The 22552-nt window shown below is 51.7% G+C and overlaps 1 protein-coding gene and 1 long non-coding RNA gene across 3 annotated transcripts in view; one reads left to right on the top strand and one right to left on the bottom strand.

Moving 5' to 3' along the window:
* The first annotated feature begins 196 nt into the window (after positions 1-196).
* On the top strand, positions 197-22080 carry LOC120245319. The gene is made up of 3 exons (XR_005531756.1): positions 197-251; positions 20186-20293; positions 22021-22080. It is a non-coding gene; the product is annotated as an uncharacterized LOC120245319 (long non-coding RNA).
* Positions 15957-22552, bottom strand: part of ADGRL1 (adhesion G protein-coupled receptor L1) — a 40969-nt gene continuing 34373 nt past the window's right edge. Inside the window, exons 14-23 of one of the 2 annotated variants that reach the window (XM_039252322.1) lie at positions 21991-22200; positions 21682-21902; positions 21406-21472; positions 20868-20959; positions 20173-20341; positions 18750-18878; positions 18468-18564; positions 18247-18375; positions 18068-18085; positions 15957-17645 (exon numbers count right to left, since the gene is read on the bottom strand). In XM_039252322.1, coding sequence (XP_039108253.1) covers positions 16903-17645; positions 18068-18085; positions 18247-18375; positions 18468-18564; positions 18750-18878; positions 20173-20341; positions 20868-20959; positions 21406-21472; positions 21682-21902; positions 21991-22200 — 1875 coding nt within the window. In that variant the 3' untranslated portion in view covers positions 15957-16902. The remainder of the gene's footprint in view (positions 17646-18067; positions 18086-18246; positions 18376-18467; positions 18565-18749; positions 18879-20172; positions 20342-20867; positions 20960-21405; positions 21473-21681; positions 21903-21990; positions 22201-22552) is intronic. The other variant, XM_039252321.1, reaches the window with a different exon arrangement.

The raw sequence follows: 22552 nt of genomic DNA, 5'->3' as shown, positions 1-22552 counted from the left end.
CGGTGGCGCGCGGCGCTCGCTTAAGAGGGCGGGGAGGGCGGTGCCGGCGCCCACGGTGATTGGCAGGCAGGAGAGTGGCAGGGACGCGGCAGATTCTTTGAGAGGTGATTGGCTGGGTTGGTCGCGGGGGCGGGCGCAAAGGAATACTTAGCCGGGGATTCGTGGCAGGGGAGCGGAAGTCGGTGCTGGCGTGGTTGAGGCGTGTGTGAAGGGAGAGGAGGAGCGTTTGTCGCCTTGGCGTCTGTCAGCAGGTGAGCGTTGCCGGGACTTTCTTTAAGGGGCTCCCGGCCCCTCAGACCCAGCGGCGGGGGAGTCCGTTGTGAACTTTGTGAACGTTGGTCACCCCCCTACACCCTCTCGAGGGGAGACGGCGCGGTGGTCGCGCGGCGCGCTTGGGCTGGGGTCCCGGGAGTGGGGCCTCTGCGACTCAGCGGGTTCGAGTCCCGCTCTCGCCTCCTTGAGGGCGGCCGGGAGGTTGACAGGTGGACGCCGAGCGCTGTCAGGGGGAGTTGGAGTCCGGTCTCTGCGACTCAGCCCCCGACGTCCCCCCTCACCTTCCTCCCCCCGCTCATTGACCGGGGCCGTGAAACCTCGCTGACGCGACTCGTGACTGCACAATACAACTAGAAACTTCTCTCGGGCCCCACGCCAGGGTCGGACCGCCGTCGCGCCCTGCCGGCCAGACACCGCTTCCACCCGCGACCAGTGGAAAAATGACACGAGCCGCACTTCTCGTTTGACATTTTTTCTAGTACGGACGTTTAAAAAAAAAAAAAAAAGTAAAAAAAAAAAAAAGGCAGGTGAAATGAAGTTTCATGTTATCTTTAATCCAGTAGAGCCGAAATAGATTTCGACAAGTGATGGGTCTAGAAAAGTGCAAAAGGGATACCTTACGTGCTTTTGCGAGGTGCTGGGGCTTCGAGGCCCCGGGTGTTTTAGGGTTACGGCTAAGTAGTTGGTCTGGCTTTGGGGTTCGTGAAATTGACACTTGAGGATGGAGATGCACGTGCCCTCGCGGTTCGCAACAAGCTTACGGGTTTTCCCTGCGCCCCGTTACACAGCGGTTTTTAAGTGTCAGTGTTAATTAGTTAGAATTAAGTGATGTGGAAAGTTCCGTTTTTACCGCCGCACGAACCATCAACAGGTGTGGCTCCTATATCCCTGGACCTGTGGGTTTGAAACAAATTGGGTCACTCTTTAAAAAAATTTTTTTTAAATATTTATCTTTTTGAGAGTGAGTGTGGGGGCGGGGCAGAGAGAGACGGAGACACAGAATCCGAAGCAGGCTCCAGGCTCCGAGCTGTCAGCACAGAGCCGGACGTGGGGCTCGAACCCACGAACTGTGAGATCATGATCTGAGCCGCAGTCGGACGCTTTACCGACTGAGCCACCTAGGCGCCCCCGGATCCGTCACTCTTAAAATATGAGCGGTTTTCTGTTTTCCGGGTGAGACTGTGGTCTTCCAGGCTCTACAGCCCATCACTGTTCCCCACCCCCAGGCCCCAACTTCAGTTCAGCCAAACTCTCTTTTTGTTCCTTGTGCGTCTGGCACAGCATTTCCAGCGGAACTGCTACCCACAGCCTCTTCTGCCTCCCCTTGGCGTGGCTGGTGCTTTGTCTTTCAGGTCTGCCTGTTCACATGTGTTTTTCCCAGAGAAGTGGATCCCAGGGGTTCCCTGGCCAGTGTTCAAACTCCGAGTGTAGACCTCAACACGAGTTCAGGCTACTGGCCTTTCTTATCCAGCCACTGCTGTGATTGGTGTTGGTACAGTCAGCTGCAAGGCCTCACGATGCTGGGCTCTGTTTTTCTTCTCTTTACATTTGTATCTTACATTAGGTTAAAAAAATTTTGTGTGTGTGATTAAAATCATTGAAAGTTTTTTCCCCCCCTTTGAGATGATTTGGCTGCAAAAGAATCCACTTTTATGATCGGCTACTATTGTCGAATTTTTGTGACTGCGAAAATCTAATTTTCCAATTATTTCCAAATGTAATTCAGTTGTTTATGTGAATATCACATTTAATGATGGATGCAGTTGCCATGATGTTGTTTTCCAGACTTAATTAAATACTTATTCACTCCCAACTTTGTAGTGTTCTCTTTGCTTTGTGGAACTTCCCCGCACCCCCCAACCTTTTCACACCTCCTGAAAAGCTCATCAGCCACCAGCTACGTCTGTGGTGCTAATGAAGAAAATGGCTCCGTCTGTAATGAGTTCTCCATACAGCTGGCGGCATAGTCTCCAGTGTAAACCAGATCATGTCATTACCCCGCTCAGAACCTTCGAAGGCTCATGAGATTGGGAGTGAAACCGAAGATCTTTACTGTGGCTTAGGGCCTGCACGGTGACCTCAGCTGACCTCTTGGGCTTCAGCTACTGCCTTCCTCTTGTCACCACTCTCCAGCCTTGCTGGCTTTGTTTACCATCTTTCCACACACCAAGCTTATTCCTGCTGTAGGCCTTTGCACTTGCTCTGCCCTCGGCCTGGAATGTGCTGTTTTCAGATAATTGCGTGGCTGTCTCATTCCCGTCATTTATGGTTCGACTACAGTGCTCCCCTCAAAGAGGCTTTCCCAGGCCACCCTAGTTAAGGCAGCTCCTTTTTTTTTTTTTTTTAATGTTTATTTTGACAGAGAATCCCAAGCAGGCTCTAAAGCTGTTCGTGCAGGGCCTGATGTGGAGCTCAAACCTATGACCCGGGAGATCATGATCTGAGTCGGAGGAGGCTTAACCTACTGAGCCACCCAGGCACCATAAAGCAGCTTTCCCTTAATCACATCACCCTGTCTTATTATCTTCATAGCGTTCAGAACTTAAATTGATTTTAGACTGTGCTTTTCTTGCATCATCCCTCAGTAGATTGACAGCTAGTTAAGGGCAGAGACCTCACTTGCCTCACATTGACCTCTGAGTGTATTCAAAAGAATAAATTCACGTAAAGGGCTTAACCTAGTACCTGGGATCTGAAAAGCACTCTGTAACATGAACTCTTAGTAGTATGTGGTAATAAGGAGAGAAGTCTTCGTTCTTTTAAAAAAAACTTTTTTTTAATGTTTTATTTATTTTTGTGAGACAGAGAGAGAAGGGGACACAGAATCTGAAGTAGGCTCCAGGCTCTGAGCTGGCTGTCAGCACAGAGCCTGACGCGGGGCTCAAACCCACGAATGGTGAGATCATGACCTGAACTGAAGCTGGACACTCAAACTGACTGAGCCACCCAGGCACCCCGAGAAGTCTTCATTCTTACATAATATTTCAGCTGCACACACATTTGGAAAGGTAGAAGAAACGCTATAACAAAATACATTTTTACCAGTTACCTACCTTATGGAGCCACCAAACATTAGAGATGCAATCAAAAGGCCTTGTATGTACCCCTGCCTCAAACCAAGTCCTTTCCCCTTGTAACCACAACCCTAGATTTCATGTATATTTTTCTATGCACGTTTGCACAACTTAACATACATGTGTCTTTAGACGATGTATTATATGTCATGTTCTACAGTTTTATATAAATGAAATCTTTGCAAAAAAAGAGTTGCCGTAGTAGGCATGAGACTGCTGTCCTTAGAACGGTCTGTTTGCAAGGTTGGCCCTTGACTGGTCTCTAGGGACTTGGATTTCAGAAGGGTTCCTCCATCCCCTAAAGAGCAGCTCATGGTGCCTAGACTGTACAGTGTGCTTTATGTTGAATATCCCCTTTCCTTCTGGAGTCTGGTGTGTTGGTACCTGACTAGCCCCCTGTAAATACCCTGGGCATTGAGTCCCTAATGAGCTTCCGTGGTGGGCATTATTTCACGTGTGTTGTCACACCTCTCCTGAAGGAACTAGGTGCATCCCACGTGACCCACTGGGAGAGGATTTCTGGAATCGTGCGCCTGGTTTCCTTTAGACTTTGCACCGCGTGTGCGTATTTTCCCTTGGCTAATTTTGCTTTGTACCTTTTCACTGTAAGAAATCACAGCTGTGTATCGGCTCTATGCTGAACTCTGTGAGTCCTCCTAGTGAATCATTGAAACTGGGGTGATCTTGGGGACCCCTGACACAGTGGCATACTGGACATATACGTATAAGGTGAGGCAAGCATGGCACCCATGGCCCCAAATTTAAGGAGACGTTCACTCTCGTGTTCACACAAGTGTCCAACCTGTACAACCCTGAGGATGAGTGCCTCCTAGAATTTTCACTCTGGACACCTCGCTTGCTCCAGTCCCAGCCATTACCTCGGAAACTTGCTTTTTCTGTCCAACATACTCCTTTTGCAATGCATCTGTGTTTACATCTATGGAACATTGCTGCAAAAGCAGTATGTTGGACAAAAATATGTATATTTTCACTGCCATAGCTATACTGTCTGATGTGGTAGCCATTTTCTACACGTGGCTATTTAGATTTCAATTAATCAGAATTAAATAGAAAGGTCAATTCCCTCTTCACTCTTAGCCACATTTTATGTGTCTAATAGGCAGCCTGTGGCTGATGGCTACCACATTTGGACAGCGTGGGTAGAGAATACTTGCATGGTCACAGAAAGTTTTGTTGCGCTATGTTTACTTCCCTGTTTACCTCTTGCTTAGTATTTAGGTGGTTCCTTATTTTCTACTCCTGCAAACGGTGCTTCAGGGGCCATTGCCGTACACGTCTCCTTGTGCGCACATGCAGCAGTTTCCCTAGGATACACACCTAGGAGCTGAGTTGCTGGGTTACAGGAATATCCACCTTTACTAGATATTGCCAGTTTGCTCTTCAAAATGACCATTCCAGTTCTTTCTCCTACCAGTAGTGTTGCTATTGCTCAGTGTCCTTATCAATGCTTGGTACTGTCAGGTTTTTGCGTTGTTTTTCTGATGGGTGAAAATTAGTGGTTTCAGTTAGCATTTCCCTGATTACTAGTGAGATGGAGCTATTTATGTCTGTTTATGGACCCTTCGTCTTCTGTAAGTTGCCGCTTCATATCTTCATCCGTTTTCCTGCTGCATTGATTTCATCTTCTTGAGTACAGATGTTCTTCTCACGTCTGAAACTTGCCTTTCCATTTGCATAGTGTCTTTTGAAGTTCAGAATTTATTATTAGTATGTTAATGTCATCAGAATGATCAGTCTACTTAAAGCTGGTGTTTTTCGTGCCCTTCTTAAGAAATCTTAACCTATATCTACTGTTGTTTTTTTTTTCTTCTTGGAAGTTTTCCTTTTCATATTTAGCTTTTAAAAAATCTACCTGGGATGTATTTTTGTTTCTGACGTGAGGTGGGACTGTGATTTTGGTTTTTTTCCACACAGAAGCCAGTTGTTCTGGTTTCCTTTATTGAGTAGTTCAGTGGTTTTCAAAATGTGGTCCCCTGGGGATCCACGAGGTAAATCATTTTCGTAATAATTCCAGAGTGTTACTTGCATTCCTCATTTGCACCGTGTTGTCCTGTGCACGACTGGTAGAAAAGCAGTGGTGGGTAAAACTGCTGGTGCCTTCACACAGGAGTCTGTGCAGTGTCCCCAAACCGTAGTTGTAGTGGTCACTGTCCTCGCTGCTGCTACACATTCACTGTTAAAATAATTTCACTTAAGGGGCGCCTGGGTGGCTTAGTCGGTTAAGCGTCCGACTTTCGCTTAGGTCATGTTCTCGCGGTTCGTGGGTTCGAGCCCCGCGTCGGGCTCTGTGCTGACTGCCAGCTCAGAGCCTGGAGCCTGTTTCAGTCTGTGACTCCCTCTCTCTCTGACCCTCCCCTGCTCCTGCTGTCTTTCTCTCCCTCTCCTAGAAATAAATAAAACATTAAAAAAAATAATAATAATTTCACTTAAGGGGTGCCTGGGTGGCTCAGTTGATTGAGCGTCCAACTTCAGCTCAGGTCATGATCTCACGGTTTGTGAGTTTAAGCCCCATCAGGCTCTGTGCTGAGAGCTCAGAGCCTGGGGCCTGTCTTCCGATTCTGTGTCTTCCTCTCTCTCTTCCCCTCCCCTGCTCATGCTCTGTGTCTCTCTCATTCAACAATAAATAAATCTTAAAAAATAAATAAAAATAATTTCACTTAAGAGTGTCCTTGAAGAAGCCATGAAAAGTAGTAATTGTGTTAAAACAGCCCTCTGAGCAAGTCTTCGTACCATTCTGTGGGGTGAAGTGAGAAGTTTGCACAGAGCACTTCTGTTGCTTGCTGAATGATGGTAGGTGAGGAAATGCACTTGCACAGTTGCTTGGGTAGAGGCGGAGCTGCTGCCTTTTCTCCTGGAACGCCAGTTTTGCTTGACAGGCGGCAGTTATTCAGTTCGGATATTTGGCAGATGTTTTCTCAGAAATGAATGAAGGGAGCTGGTCACTTTGAGGACAACTGATGGTTTGTCTCCAGTGATAAAATTTGAGCTTTCAAGCGGAACCTAGCCTTTGGGAAAGCTTTTATTCTCCATGAGCCTGACAACTTTGTGATGTTTAAAGATTTTTTTTCTGATAAGATCAGTGGTGATATTAACAGAGAATTTAAATATTGTGTAGTGAAGATTAAAAAAAAATCCTATAGGGGCGCCTGGGTGGCTTAGTCGGTTAAGCGTCCGACTTTCGCTTAGGTCATGATCTCGCGGTTCGTGGGTTCGGGCCCCGCGTCAGGCTCTGTGCTGACTGCCAGCTCAGAGCCTGGAGCCTGTTTCAGTCTGTGACTCCCTCTCTCTCTGACCCTCCCCTGCTCACACTGTCTCTCTCTCTCCTAGAAGTAAATAAAACATTAAAAAAAAATTAAAAAAAAAATCCTATAGTAATTTAGTAAGTCAGTATTTTCCAGTAGGCCAAGGGGACTCAATGTAATGATATGAAAAGTTCATTGATACAGTTTCATATTCCATGTTACAACTAACTTTTAATTTTTTAATTTTTTTTTTTTTTTATTATTTTTGAGAGGCAGAGAGAGAGCATGAGCAGGGGAGGGGCAGAGAGAGAGGGAGACACAGAATCCAAAGCAGGCTCCAGGCTCCGAGCTGTCAGCACAGAGCCTGACGCGGGGCTCGAACTCACGAACTGTGAGATCATGACCTAAACTGAAGTCACTCAACTAACTGAGCCACCTAGGCACCCCTGACCTTACAACTAACTTGAACACACCACAACTTGTTGAGTTTTGGTATAAGTAATAAAGTAGGATATCTCCAATTAGCTGAAAAGGTTATAGTGCCCCTCCTTTTCTAACTGTATCTGTGTCAGGAAGGATTTCCTTTATGAATTTCAGCTGAGAGCATAGTGCAGCAGATTGATGACCGACCTGTGTGAGAATTCAGGTCTCTTCTATTAGGCCAAACACCAGGAGCTTCACAAAATGTAAAACAGTGCCATTCTTTTCACTACTTGGTTTTTAAAAACCTAGTTATTCTTACAAAATAGCTGATTTATGTTAACATCTAATGGGTTTATTAGCTATTTTTAAATGTTCATTTTGAGAGAGAAAGAGAATGAGTGGGGGAGGGGCAGAGAGAAGGGGAGGAGTCAGAGGATTGGAAGTGGGCTCAATGCTGTAAGCACTGAGCCCAAACCAGGGCTTCAACTCTTGAACTGCTAGATCATGACCTGAGCTGAAGTCAGATGCTTAACCGACTGAGCCATCCAGGCACTCCCGATTTATTAGATAATTTAAAATTTTTAAAAATTGTCAGCGGGGTGCCTGGGTGGCTCAGTCTGTTAAGCATCCGACTTCAGCTCAGGTCATGATCTCACGGTTCGTGGATTCGAACCCCGCGTCAGGCTCTGTGCTGACGGCTAGCTCAGAGCCTGGAGCCTGTTTCAGATTCTGTGTCTCCCTCTCTTTCTTACCCTCCCCTGCTCATGCTGTCTGTCTCTCTCTTTCTCTCTCTCTCTCTCAGAAATTAAAAAAAAAAATTAAAATTTTTTAAAAAAATTGTCAGCTGTAATTTCTAATTTAGTAAATATACACAGATATAATCCCATCCCTATAAACAACAGCTCTTTAGGGTTCTCATTAGTTTTTTTTTTTATATTTAATTTTTTTTAACTTAAAAACATTTTTTTAATGTTTATTTAGAGAGTGAGAAAGGAAGAGGGGCAGAGAGAGAGAACGAACTCCGGGCAGACTCTGCTGTCAGCACAGAGCCTGACATGGGCCTTGACATGGGCCTTGAGCTCATGAACTGTGAGATCATGACCTGAGCCAAAATCGAGAGTCGGGTGTTTAACCGAGCCTCCCAGACGCCCCTTAATTTTTTTTAAAGAGCAGTTTCAGGTTCACAGCAAAATTGAGAGTAAGGTACAGAGATGTTCTGTATGCCCCCTGCCTCCCCTTTCCTGATGCATAGCCTCCCCTGCCATTAAGGTCCCCCGCTAGAGTGCTATGTTTATAGTTGATGATCCTGCATTGATACATCATTATCACCCAAAGTCTTTAGTTTACAGTCGGGTTCACTCTTAGTGTTGTACATTCTATGGATTTGGACAAATGTATGCCATCATTATAGTCTCAGAGTATTTTTTCTCTATTGCCCAAATCCCCTATGCTCTACCTAGTCTTCCCCAATTCCACTCATTAAGTTTTATGAGGGTAAAGGGATCCCGAGAGCAAAACTCTTGAAATCCTCTGGCTCAGTCCATCCTTTCTCTAGTGATTTGTAACCTCTGTCTAGAACAAGTTTCCATCCAGTCTCCGGTCTCTTCATGGGCCTGTTTGTCTCTCTTCTGTGCCAGAGCCACATTTTCTTAAACATTATCACATAAGAACCAATCTTTGTAATGGTAGTTATAAACCTTAATTCCTCATTCTTTCAGAGGTATTGGTTATTCTTGCTTTTTGTTATTCCACAGAAAGTAGGACACAAATACTTTTTCCTATTACAAAAGTAATACATGTTTAATGAAATAATTTTTAAAAATTGTTTTAATGTTTTTATTTATTTCTGAGAGAGATACAGCATGAGCGGGAGGTCAGAGAGAGAGAGGGAGACACAGAATCTGAAACAGGCTCCAGGCTCTGAGCTGTCAGCACAAAGACTGACGTGGGGCTCGAACCCACGAACTGTGAGATCATGACCTAAGCCAAAGTTGGACACTCAACACTGGGCTTCCCCGGCGCCCCGAAATAATTTTTAAATGCAGAACTGGGGGGCCCCGGGGTGGCTCAGTCAGTTAAGCATCAGACTTCAGCTCAGGTCATGATCTCATGGCTTATGGGTTCAAGCCCCGCGTCTGGCTCTGTGCTGACAGCTAGCTCAGAGCCTGAAGCCTGCTTCAGATTCTGTGTCTCCCTCTTTCTCTGACCCTCCCCTGCTCACTGTGTCTCTCTCTGTCTTTCAAAAGTAAATTAAAAATAAGAAGAAAAAATTAAAAAAATAAATGCAGAATTGGAAGAAAGTAAAAGTTACTCACTGTTAATATTCTGAAATGTAGCTTTATATTCTGCATATTTTATGTGTGTACATACACACACATGCAACGTTAACCTTAAAACTGTCAGTTTTAACAGCAAAAATGGGTTTATTCGGAAATAAGAGAATTGCATTTTTGGACTTGCAAGCTGTGACGGGACAAAAGCATAACCATTGGCAACTCTAGAGGACAAAGGGGAGGTATGCTCTTTTGTAGAGAAAAGGGGAAGTTGGGAAGGCTGGTCTAAACCAAAACTCCTTTGGAATGAACTGGCAGTCCGAAGTGTAGTGCCTTTTCATTAGCTGAGTTAACCTCTCTCCCGCTGGGCTGTTGTGGGGGGAGGCGGGGTGGGGATTGTCTGGGGGGAGAAAACCTTCCTCCTGCTGGGGTAGTGGAGTAGTATCCACTTGCAAGGTGCATCTCTTCCTGTTGGGTCTGCAAATGACTGCTAGTGATAGGGCATGAGAGCTCCACCTTCTGGCCTCTTGACTCCATTTTAGTGAGGTTTCCCTTTATTAATTTGCACAATATACACACGTGCATGTGCGCACACACACACACACACACAAATACACAGTTTTCTATAACTATGCGCTGTTTGCATATAAGTGTCATTTAAAAAGGTGGGTCATGCTTTATCTTGTCTTTCATATTTAACTTTTCATACAAAATCTTATTAGGAATTTATTTCCATGTAATTTAATGTTTTTCTGCATCATCTTATTCATTTATTTATTTTTAAATGATTTATTTTTGAGAGAGAGTATGAGCAGGGGAGGGGCAGAGAGAAAGGGGGACGGAGATCTGAAGTGGGCTCTGTGGTGACAGCAGCAAGCCCGATGTAGGGTACGAACTCGCTAGCGGTGAGATCATGACCTGAGCCAAAGTTGGACACTCCACCAACTGAGCCACCCAGGCGCCCCTGCATCATTGTATTGAATGGCTATATGTATTGTTTTATGTGCATGATTTATGCGGTGATTTTGTATGCTGAAATTTTATTCATTGTGTTTCACTTACAGAAGCCTGACCCCAGTGAACTTTCTTGTTGCTAAGTTTTCATGTGAATTTGTGATTCCTTAGGATTGATTCCTAGGAGGGGACTGCTTGGGTTACAATGAGGGCTTCAGTTGTGAGAGGCTGGGATCACTTAGATGAAGGTGGAGGGTTGTGGAAGACAGTGGGGCAGGACAGATAGAAGAGATTAGCAGTTGCAAAGATTTTGGTCATGGAGAGTCCTGCTGAAGTGAACATGATATAAATGGCGTAGGGAGAAGCCAGCAGGGGTTTCCATGACTGATGTTTGAAGGAGTAAGAGAAGAGCAGAACAAGCCTGTGGATGTTGTAGGGATTGAGGACTAGCCTCAGCCTGGCTTCCCCAGGCCTTCCTAAGAGTTTGTGGAACAGAGAAGGTTTTCTCCAGGATGGGAGGCCCCCAGTGCCTTTAGCCTTTTGGGGGTCTGAAGAGAATCCCCTGTGGCTCTGTGTTAAGGCCGTCCTTCTGGCGTAACTCTACGTGGGCCCACTTTGGACAGCCCTCGTACTACCTGCACAGGGACTGTTGGGGTGTGGCGTGCTCAGTGGGCATCTCCTGTGATGTGGGGAGCCAGATTGCCCACCCTCTCTGTCGTGTGCCACGTGGGGTTGGTGAACAGTGGTGGGACTGGGTGGTTGCAGCCAAGCACAGACATCCCTAGAAGCAGCAGCTTCTGGGGTCAGAAGACCAAGATGGAGGCCTGGTCCAGCTCTTTCTTACTAGCCGAGTGAGTGTGGGGATAAGCCATCCTGGGCTTCAGCTTCTGCAGCCGTAAGACAGGGTTCATTCCTGCTGCATCGGGTCGCCGAGAGGATTACCATGGATGGCATGTAAAGCATCTACAGGATGCAGACACTTTGAACTTCCCAGTTGTCCTGTTTGAGCAGGTCATTATCGCTCTAACTTCAGTTTCCTCATTTGATAAATAGGGATAAGAATACATACTTTGTGATAAGTACATGAGGTGAAATGTAGGCAAGAACTTGGAAGTGATAAATCTCAACACAAATGTTAGTGTTCCTGGGCACGTGCAGATGGCTGCCTGAGGTATGTGTGGGTGCCACTGACAACCACCTGAGGGTCACAGGTGGCCGGCGCGCAGCAGATTCAGATTGTGCTGGCAGAGAAGGGTGTGTGGAGTGTTGGGGAGTGTAGAGGCCACAGAGGTGAAAGAACTGGTTGTGCCATAGAGTCTTCTCTTATGCTGGGATTTGATTTCAAAATCGGAGCATGAAGTCAAAATCCTATATAGTTTAAAATTGAAAGTCCCCAGACTTGCTCACAGAGTGTCTTTCTGTAAGTCCAGTAGAATCAGCTCCTCCTCCGGCCTAGGAGCAGATTGCCTTTTCTTGGGTTGGGTACCAGCTGAAATATTGGAACTTGGGTGTCAGGGCCGTACTAAATTAAACCTCAGTATTGCACAGTGAGGGGCACGTGGAGGAAATGGCCGATTCTCAGTTCCCATCATTTGTAACTCTCCTCTCAGGCTCACTCTGAATCTTATGCTCCTTTCAGCTTTCCGTCCTTTGACAAATATTTATTGATCACTTCCTGTGTGTCAGATGCTGTGCTAGACACTGGGGAACAGCACTGAACAAAAACACACCTTTCTATATTACAGGGAGGCAAATAATGAACAAGCAAAAAAAGTTTCTTAGTTTGCGAGATCGGAGTGCTATGGGAGACCAATAAAGCAAAATGTGTGGTTTAGGGAGTTCTGCAGTAGCCAATTATAGTTTAAATGGAGTGGCTTGGGAAGCTCTGATTTTCCCAAGCCCTGCAGGAGAGTAACTGAATGCTATGGAACGGCCAGTGCAAAGGCTCGGAGGCCTGCATGTCTGTGTACAGTGAGGAACACAGCGTGGCTAGAGTGGAGGGGAGCAGGAGAGCTGTGGGGGTGAGAGCGGATGTTGTAGAGCCTCGTCGGCCATTGTAGGCCATTGGGCTGACCTTGGCCTTTCGTCTGGGCAAGAGAAGAGGCTATTGGAGAGTTGAGCAGAGGAGGGACAAGGTGCTCATGAACATCATTCTGGTTTCTGTGTTGAGAAAAGCCCAAAGAAGGACAAGGGAACTAGTTAGGGGAGTGTTGCAATGGTCTTGAGAGATAATGGTGGCTTGAACCAAGGTGATAAGAATGAATTAACTGGATAATTTGAAATTACTGTCAGGTGTGGGGTTGAACAAAGAGGTAAGTTCAAGGGAACCTCCAAGGGTTTCTTCTGCAGTCTCAGATGGATTTGCCATTAGCTGAGGTGGAGGAGCGGGGAGGGGGACAGGTTTGGACAGGTTAAGTCTGAAATTCTACCAGACACCCAGAGGGAGATGTGGAGTGGGTAGTTGGGGTGTATATGAATTCGGAGCTCAAGACAAGTTCAGCCTGGAACTCCGTGTTTGGGAGTTGTTGGTTTATAGTTATTATTTACAACCATGCAGCAAGGCTGAGATCTCCCAGGGCGTGAGTGTAGGTAGCTCGTCTCACCACTGTTAAGAGTTGGGAGATGAGGGGGCACCTGGGGGGCTCAGTCGGTTAAGGGTCCAACTTCGGCTCAGGTCATGATTTCACGGTTCATAGGTTCAAGCCCCGCATCAGGCTCTGTGCTGACAGCTAGCTCAGGACCTGGAGCCTGTCTTTGGATTCTGTGTCTCCCTCTCTCTCTGACCCTCCCCTGCTCACGCGCGCTCTTTCTCTCTCAAAAATAAAACATTAAAAAAAAAAAAAAAGAGTCGGGAGATGAGAAGGAAACAGCTGCAAACTGGGAAGGGGTGGCTGGAGAGGTGGGAAGAGAATTGGGAGTGTGGCATCCTGGATGCAGATGTTGAAGGCAGAGAGGCAGAGAGAGAGATGCTCGCACTGTTTGAATAGTCCTTCCTCTCTCTGAGCACCAGCAGCTTCATTTGAAAACGTGCAGTACACATGGTGTGGTTCCACCTTGTCACATTTGAGAACGCGCCGTTCCAGTGACATGTGGAGGTCTAGGGATAGCAGGTGGGATGAGAGAGAGAGGCACAGCTTACAGTGCCTGCACTCTCCTTGAAATACAGCTTGCAGGGCTTCTTAGACACTTGACATGCTGTGGCCTGGCCAGAGAGACTCGGGCGTGCCTCCAGGCACTGGAAGCCAGGTTTCCTGTCTGTAATATGGAGATCTGACAACCTCCACCCTAGAGCATTTATGCAGATTCAAAGAACCTGCACCTGAAGTGCTCAGCCAGGCCCAGGAACTTAGCAAGTTCTCTGTGAACCTTAGTGATTCTGTGACGACTCACCAGGCCCCGCGGTGGGTTCAGAATGCTGCAGTGCAGGCTCCCCACTGTGGCAGCCTCACGGGGACACTCTGAGCAGATCCACTCACCCGCTTCTTACCCCCAAGTGAGTCACGCCACTCTTGTCATTCCAAGAAATCTTAATTTCTTTATTGTTTGATTTTTTTTTCGACTCAACAATTTTTTTTAAACTTTTTGTTTTTTTCTGAAACGTTCGTTATGAGCCTTTTGTTTTGTTCTCGTTAAATGCACTCGACCCAAAATTGGTTTGGCATATCGAAAAGGAGACCAAGGAGGGACTGGGGGGCATGGGAGGGAGGGGAGGAGGCCCGAATGGACACAAGAGAAATTGGTGAAAGAAGAGGTACACAGAGACAGTGAAAAAGACACAGGGAAAGAGGTGGAGACAGAAAGGAAGGCAAGGGAAACAAAACAAAAAAAATACTAAGATTTAAAAGCAAATGAATTCAGGAGCCCAAGGAAGAGAGTAGGAGAGGAAGCCAAGACCCTTCCTTCTCTATACCGTCCCAGCTGGGGTGGGGTGTCAAGGCACCAGGTCTGGTTGGGGTGAGGGGACACCTGGGCTCTCCGGGTGGCTTTGCACTTGACTGCAGTGGTGTCCAAACCCCACCAGGGGGCCCTGCCATGCAGCTCTGAGGCCTGGGAATCCACCTTGGTGATTCCGGCTGGAATGGGAATCTGGGGTCCCACCACCCCCTCTCTCCCCTTGATTGTCAGTATCTGGAGAGAGAAAAGGAGGGCTGGTCAGGGGAGAGAAGGCTGATTCCTTGCACACCTCCAGCACCCACCCCCTACGGGACTCTCCCACCAAGCCTGCTCGCCAGCCCGCTCACTGGCGCTCACTGGCGGCAGAGGCAGCCTCCGGCTGTAGGTGGACTGATGCCTGGCCAACCCCTCCACTGCGCCTCCTCTCTTGCCAGCTCTTCCCAGACCTCTAGCTGCCCCCTGCAGCAGTGGAGTCGCTGGCCCAGTGACCCCAAGGAAGGCCATGGCACTGTCTGGGCAAGACTGTCCCTAGCCTTCTCTTCCCCATCCAGACTTACACACGTTCTTCTGCTGAAAGAGGTTAATTAAGCCTTCCCCCCCGAAAAAAAGCCAGATATGGAACCCAAACCTGCCTTCTCCCCACACCTGTTTCCTTCCATGGGACAAACCACCATCTTTGGTCTGACCCCTTCTCCCCTAATTGATGGGGACAAGCCAGCCCCAGCTCCCCAGGAGAAGGGAGGGACTTTCTAGCAGCAAAAAGGGTTCCTCCGGCCACCTACCTGTCCCTTTCCCCCAGTTTCTCCCTAGAGCCTCCCCTCCCTTAACCCAAAGAAGTTTATGGCAGCAGCAGGCTGAGACCCGAAGATGTTTGAAAACTCATGGCACTTGTGAGAAAAGAGGGAAGGGCAAAAGAGACAAGAAGGGGGTCAGAATAGAGGTGGAGGGCCACCCCTGGGAGAATGGCAATGACAGGGCTGGGCTAGCGTGGCAGTGGGACTACCTTACCCTCAGAGAGTTGGGGTGAGGGGGAGGCTGCAGAGGAGGGTGCGAGAAGAAGTACTCAGGAGCCATCCCCAGTCTGAAGCTTCCAGAGTCTACAGGTCTGGGGTAGAGCCCCCAGTACAAAGGTGTCCTGACTGCAGGCCCCAGTGCCTGGCTTTGCCTCCCCCTCAGGAGGGTGTAGGGTAGGGAAGGTGGGAAGGGGATCTCTCACCCTTGCATGCCCCCCCCCCCCACGAGAGAAGACAGCTTCACCACTCCTAGCCTCCTGGCCACACCCACCACTGCTGCCTTCACTTTTCTTCCCCCATCAACCTCTCTAGGTGGGAAATCCGTCCCTTCTCCCTCGGCCCAGAGTCCCAAAAGCAATATACAAGAAGCAGGAACTCAAAGGGACAGCGCAGCCATCTTGGCAAAAGCATCTTTGGGTGTGAGGGTGCCTCCCCCGGGCCAGTGGGGAGGGGAGGGGGAGACAGGCCCCGGTCCTGGGGCAGGCAGTGAGGTACACGCCCCAGGAGGGCTGACTGATGCCAGGGACAGGCGGAGCAGGGAAAGAGGCGACAGAAACGGTGCCGGGAAGGAAACAGGTTCTTTGTTTCGCTGTTGCTTCTAGATTTTGTTTTCTGTCTCTGGATTGTAAAAAGCTGCTCTGGCGGCCCGCCCACCCCGGCTGGGGATGCACACATACACGGAGAAGTCCTGGCTGCCAGGGCCCGGTGGCGCCACTCTGCTCCGGAGAAAGCCCCGGGCTGGCTGGGCCACGGGCTCCCGGTGGCTTCAAGTGATGAGATTTTCTTTCCTTTTTTTTTTTTTTTGTCTTTTTTTTTTTCTTTTCCATTTCGTTGAAATATTTACAGCAATAGGGGAGGAGGAGGAGGAGAAAGGAAGTGGTAAGATGGCCCCCTAGGGAAAGATCCAAGCCCAGGACCCACTCCCCAGGGAGATCCAGACCCAAAATCTGCTCCCCAGACAGCCGAGCCCACAGGACTAGGAATTGCCCAAATATGGCCACGCCCGTGGGCTGGGGGCCTGCGGGGAGTTGTGCTTCATCAGGAGCCACCCCAAGGGAGGGGGTCACTGGGTGCACTTGAGGAGGCTGACGGGCAGGCTTGCTGGGGAGGCAAGGACGAAGAGCAGAGGGAAGGAGCTTCAGAGAAAGTTCCACCTTTAAACCAGCAGCCACAATCGCCCATTTCTCTTGCCCTGGGGCCTTCTCTTGGGCCAGAGGCCCCAGTCTCCAAGGAGCAGGGAACTGTAGTACAGGAGGAACCTGTCTGTCTGTCTGTCTGCTCCCACTGCTCCTTCCTGGTGCAGCTGGCAGCATTTCTGGCTGCAGAGAGTGGAGCAGCTGACAGGTTCCACGCAGCAGGGCCCTTGGCCCAAGGAAACCAAAGCCCTCATTTCCCTCCAGGGGGTAGGAAGGTAGGGGAGAGGGGGAAGTAGAGAGTGGGCTGTACCCATCCAATTTCTCCTTCCTTCTTCCCTTGGGGACCTCTTGGCTCCTCCTCACCGCATTTCCCCCAACTCCGGCTGGTGCACGTGGCTGGTAGGAAGCCCCGTCCGTGAACCCTGCACCACAGGCCCCCACGGCAGAGCTCCTGAGGGGCCTAGAGGGCCCGCGGCCGACAGGTACCTGGAGAGAGTGGCCCACCAGCCACTGCCTCCGTGAGTCTCCCTCTCCCACCAGAGCCCCACCCAGGGTACCCTCCCTGGCCTGGGCCACCAGCCCCTGGTCCATGAGGTCCCTCAGAGACTGGTGACCAGCTGCATTTGCCCATCCCCATCGGGCCCTGGCCCCTCGAGGCCTGGGGCCGCCAGGTAGCCCTCGTGGCTGGGCCGCCGCACCTGGTAGTAGCCCTGCAGGGGGTTCCGGGCCACTAGGGCCGGTGGGCGCGAGGTGTAGTAGATTTCAGGGGGACCGGGGGGTGCAGGCGGGGGTGGGGGCAGGGCCTCACTGGGCCCCTCGGGGCTGCTGTCCGGGTAGGAGGGCGAGTCCCGCAGGTTGGCCCCGCTGGCATAGAGGGAGTCCCGGCCCGGAGGGGAGGAGAGGGGCCGGCTGGTGGCCCCGTCCTCCGCAGTGCAGCTCTCCGACTCCTCCAGATCACTCTGGTACAGCACCGACTGGGCCCGGGGCAGCAGCAGCGGCTCCTCCAGGGCCTTGTAGAGAAGTTCGATCTCTGCCCGGTCAGCACCCCCGGGCCCGCCTGCTTCTTCCTCGCCACCGCCCCCTGGCACAGGCGGCACGGGGGGTTCGGGCGGTGGGGGGCCCTTGGCGCCACTGCCGCCGCCCCGCAGGTTGTTGTGCACCAGCTCTGAGATGATCATTTTCTCGAAGGCGGCAGCATCGGCCAGGTTCCGGCCGCGGGGTGGCTCGGAGGCCCCATCCCCGGGAGGGAAATCCCCACTTCGCAAGGAGTAACTGTTGTTGAAGTTGCCATTGAGGGGCAGTGTGTCCATGCCGCAGGCTTCCCGGCCTCCCAGAGGGTGCTCTGCAGGCAAGGGGGGGCTGGCTCAGGAGGAGGATGGGCAGTGACCGGGGCATGGGCACATGGAAACGGTTGTGCCTGCTTCTGCCTGGGCTGAGATCTCCCATTCCCATTCTTCCTCACCGGCAGTGGGGACACCAGGCCAGCGGCAGGTTTGGGGAAGGGGGTGGGGACCAGTTTCCTCAGGGTCCCCTCCCAGTTAGAGGCTATGCAAAGAGTCCTATGTGACAGGTTCCATTTCCTGTGCTCTTACCCTCATCGCCTTCACTGCCTACCTGAGAGCCAAACATAACCCCCTCCGGCTGTATGTGGGGGGGGGTTTGGGGGCCACCCTGAGTTCCCCTTCCTGAGTGAGGTCATCCCAGAAGGCCACTATCCCATTTTCCTCCCGGCCTCAGAAATGTTAGCAGGGAAGTCACACTTACTGGGTTCCCGGTAGCTCCCTGCAGGTGGCAGCCAGGAGAGAAGAGAGAGAGAGTGAGTGTGTGCTTGCATAGTCGAGCCCAGGGTCCAGCTCAGGAAGCACGAGGATGACCCTTGGGATGCAGACCCCACCCTCCCCGACCTGGGCTGCTGACAACTTCCTGTACCAGAGTGCTCTCACCTGGGGAGTTGAAGACGGGGGGCGAGGAGGGATTGAAGCCCACTGACTCGGCAATGAGGGTATTGTAGGGGCTGGTGCCCCCACGGGGCTGTAGCACGGGGTTGGTCAGCAGGTGGTTCCCCATGGTACCTGTCCAGGACGCCAGAGGTCACAAGGTGGCCCAGAGACACTGGTCCAGGAATCTTGAGGGATAAAGTGAAGGGCGAGGGATACTGTCTCACCTCTGTTCAGGGTGGGGGTGCTGTTGATGTCGCCTGCCATGAAGGAGGACTCCGTCTGTTTCCTCACGGTGTCGTTCCACATCCTCCGGATTCGGCTCTGGGGACACAGCCCGGACGTGAGGGGGCCCCCAGGCCGCCCACCCTCCAGGATCTTTCTGAGATCACTCGCCTGATGAGCACCACCAGGGACCTAGGCTGAGTGCTGCCCTGCCTCTCAGGCTTGTGGGTGCAGCACTCAGCCCCAGGGAGCCCTGCCCGGTGCCCCGGCCCCGGCCCGGATACCTGGGTCCCCGTGTAGTAGCGGGTGTTGCTCCGCATGGCTGAGGTCTTGAGTGAGCCGTGAGCGCCCCCGGGTGGGGAGCGGATGCAGCAGTAGGAGTGGCGCAGGCACTTGCTGTACTCCTTGTGCACCTGGGCGGGAGGAGCAGCGGCAGCTGGCACCGGGAGCCCCCGCAAGCCTCGCGGCCCTGTCTCCTGTCCCACCGCAGCCAGCCAGCCTCTCTGTTGCCCTGGCCCATCCTCCTTTCTCCACGTCCACGGATGATTTCTACTCCGTTCACTCAACACATCTTTAATGAGCATGTGCTCTGTGCCAGGTGTAGTTTAGGCTGCAAGGATGGTACAGGACAAATCCCACCCACAGCCCCACCCGAGAGCCAGCACTATGGTAGGCGGAGACAGGCGGAGACGCGAACCCCAGCACGTTCTGTGGGACGTTAGACAGTGTGAGGTGCTGTATAGACAACGACGGCAGGGAAAGGGGTCAGGCGGTGCTGCGGGCTTGGGGGTGTGTAGTGGGGGTCTGTGGCTTCAAATAGACCAGGGGAAGCCTCACTGAGGAGAACTCTCAGCCAAGATCTGAAAGAAATAAGGCAGCAGACCTTGTGGGTAGGTGGGGAGGAGCTGGGACCGGCCCCGAGGGGGGTCCATGCCTGGGTGTTGGAGAGCAAGCAGAGGAAAGCATGGCTGGAGAGAAGAGAGGGAGGCCAGGTAGGAATGTGTGAGCCTGTGGCTCCTGTAAGGGAGTCTCCGTCCCTTTGTGTGAAGTGAGGGCTGTGCCAGGATGTTGGCTTTGACTGTGTGTCATGGGGGATTCAAGGGGGTCGCACTGTCCCCGTGTATCCGATGCAGGCTACAGGACTCCTGTGATCACTGCTTCTTCCATCCCCTGCTTCAGCCTTACTCGCTTCACTGTCCCGACGGGGGCTCCCGGCTCCCTTGAAGACGAAGTCTTCAGACACTTTGGTTTAGGTTCCCCACTCTCGGCTAGAACTTCCTGCCTGTACACCCTCTCCCCACTCCTCTGCTTCTGTGATCTCCTTCAGACACATATCTGCTCGTGATTCAGATTTTTCATGTTTGAGAAGGAAACTATTACCACAAAACTCACAGTTCGTTTCCTAACTGTTGAAGCAGAAATGCTCTGTCTGGGTGGTACTCCGTCCTCTCCCTCCTCCACACCTGATTTGTGGCCCCCAGGGAGGGGTTGGGGGAGGTTGATCCTCTGTCACAGTCCTGCCCTGTGCTCTCCCAGCTCCCCAGATCCATGCTCCTTTCTTGCTCCCCTGTGTTGCCATATCTTGCTCTTTCCCAGAACCATCTTCCCCCTGCCTAAATCCTTCCTGACCCCAAGCCTGTGGTCCCCTCATAGCAGACCCAGTGCCACCGCAGAAGGCAGGCACTTACAGCCCTTCCCTGACCTCACCTTCTTTTGTAAGGCGCAGTGAAACACAAAGATGAAGACCCCCTGGAAGGCGTTGAAGGTGGTGAAGAGATAGGCCATGACCACTGACTCCTTATTGATGAAGAGCAGGCCGAAAGCCCAGGTGAGGCCCAGTAGGAAGAGCAGCGCGATGGCCCCCAGGGCCCAGGATCTGGGGAGGGGCAGAGGGGACAGGGATGTCACAGTCCCTGACGGTGGAGAAGCCTCCCCCGTACCCGTGCTTTAGGTGAGCCTCGATACTGTGTGCAGAGACCCGCTTAGGATGCGTGGGCCTCGAGGGCATGGCCTGCACAGTGGTACTTTCAACCAGCCTGGGTTTGGGGTTTTGCTAAGATCAGTCGTTAGCCTTCACCCTTTGGTCCATGTTTCCAGACCCTTAAACTATCTTTTGCTGCCTATTTCTCTGTACATTTCCTTGAAGTACACCTAGTACCTTTTGAACTTAGTCTTACCCTAGGCAGTTACGTCCCCAAAAGCACAGGTAAGATGTGTTAAATCTCATGTTTTCTAATACTCATTAAGTAGATATAAAATAAGCACAATAAAACACCACGTGTGTCCTTAAAATCACATCGTGTGGTATGGAAAGCGACAGCACTGCATTTAGGAAGCCCTAGGAGATGCAGGCCCAGCGTGGAGACAGCAGGCAGGGGTGTGCGGACCGGAGGGCTGCTCACTTAATGTTGTCGAGGCGACTGGAGTCGGGCTTGAGCACAGACGAGCTCCGGATCATCTTGTGCAGGGTCACCATGAGGAACACCAGGTTCACCTGGGGTGGGACAAGGGGAGGGGTGGGGCTGGGCCACGCATGGCACTGGCGAGGCTAGGGGCCCCTCCCCTCTCCAGCATGAGCTCCTGACCAAGTCTTAGTCTCAACCCTCCTCCTTCAGGGCCGCCTCCACTAATGCACCTGCGCTCAGGCGTCTGTTGACTGGCAACAACTGATAATGGGGCTCTGCTGCTGCCGGGAGGACAGGGCCCATGGCCTGACACAAGGCAGGGGCTCACATCACAGTTCCCGGGGGGACGGCCGCTGGTGCTGGAGCTCTACAGAGCCACCATGCTCTTGTCCTCTTGGCTGGCTGCTCAGTTTCAATGGCTGTCAAACCAGCCCTCTCAAGCTTGGTGGGGGGTGGGGGTGGGGCTCAGCGGTCAAGGCTAGCTTGCAGGATGGATGGACGTGGTACTGGCAGGTACCACCTTCCTCCTACTTACCACGATAACAAAGGAGACTGGCCCAATGAAGCTCCAGATGAAGTAGTTGTCCACTCGGAGCCAGCAGCTATAAAGGAAGCAGGGCTGGGGTAGACAGAGGTGGGAAGGCCGTCCCCCCACCCCAATCCTAGCCCCCAGGGACTCTGCTGGCCGAGGTCTCAGATCTCAGGCAGAGGGAGGCCAGGGCCATGAGGGGCCTGGCCAGAGGGACACTGCTGAGCAGAGAGCCAGGCAGGAGGGAAGCCTTCGTGGGGGGCATTGAGAGGGGACACTCACGCCTTCTCGGTGCCGTAGCTGCGGTAGTCGATAGCAGCCGCGATGCCCACCACCAGCGCCGGGAAGCAGTAGCCGCCCAGGTAGTAGTACTTGGTGCGGGAGTACTCGCTCTCAAACACTTCCACCAGCAGCAGATAGAGGTGCACACCCTCCAGGCACAGCCAGGAGAAGGCGGCCAGGAAGAAGTAGTGCAGCAAGCCAGCGAAGATGGGGCAGGCGATCTGGGGGCCGCGGGGAGGGGGACTGCAGGTGAGGAGCTACCGGGACAGCGCCGCCTCTCCTTCCCCCTGCCCCTGAGCCCCAGCCCACCTCATACTGAGTCTTGTCTATCCCAACCAGGAAGAGCAGCTCGGCCAGGAAGAGGTTGATGCACAGGTTCTTGTGGATGGTGTTGCGGTCGGTCTGCAGCCCCCGCAAGAAGCAGAAAGTAGAGATGCAGATGGCCAGGCAGACGAGGGAGATCACGATGCCCACCCAGGTGATGACCGACAGCAGCAGCTCGTTGATGCGGCCCTGGTACTGGGGGAGACAGGGCACTCAGCACCTGTGGCCTCGTATGTGGCCAAGCTCGCTCTAGGCTCAGCCAGGTACTAGTGGCAAGCAAGGCCCCAGGTCACGGGCGCCACCAGTGCTGCCCATCCGGCCTTCTGCCCCCCTTGGCCACCTCCCTGGCCCCCGCCCTTCTCCAGGTGGCATGCTCCCTTCTTCGTGCCCTGGAAGGCTTGTGGAGAGATAACAAAGGGGACCCCAACTTGCTTCTTCAGAGGGCCTGGGGAGAAGGTGGGACCATGGCCAGAAAGAACCAGACATGTGGCCTCATGCCCCAGGCAAGACTCGTGGGCCCCCTTCTTGCCCTCAGGCCCACAAAGCT

This window comes from Hyaena hyaena, unplaced genomic scaffold (genome assembly GCF_003009895.1).
Source record: "Hyaena hyaena isolate Hyena2069 unplaced genomic scaffold, ASM300989v1 scaffold_414, whole genome shotgun sequence".
Lineage (NCBI taxonomy): Eukaryota > Metazoa > Chordata > Mammalia > Carnivora > Hyaenidae > Hyaena > Hyaena hyaena.
This window is presented reverse-complemented; position numbering and strand designations above follow the sequence as displayed.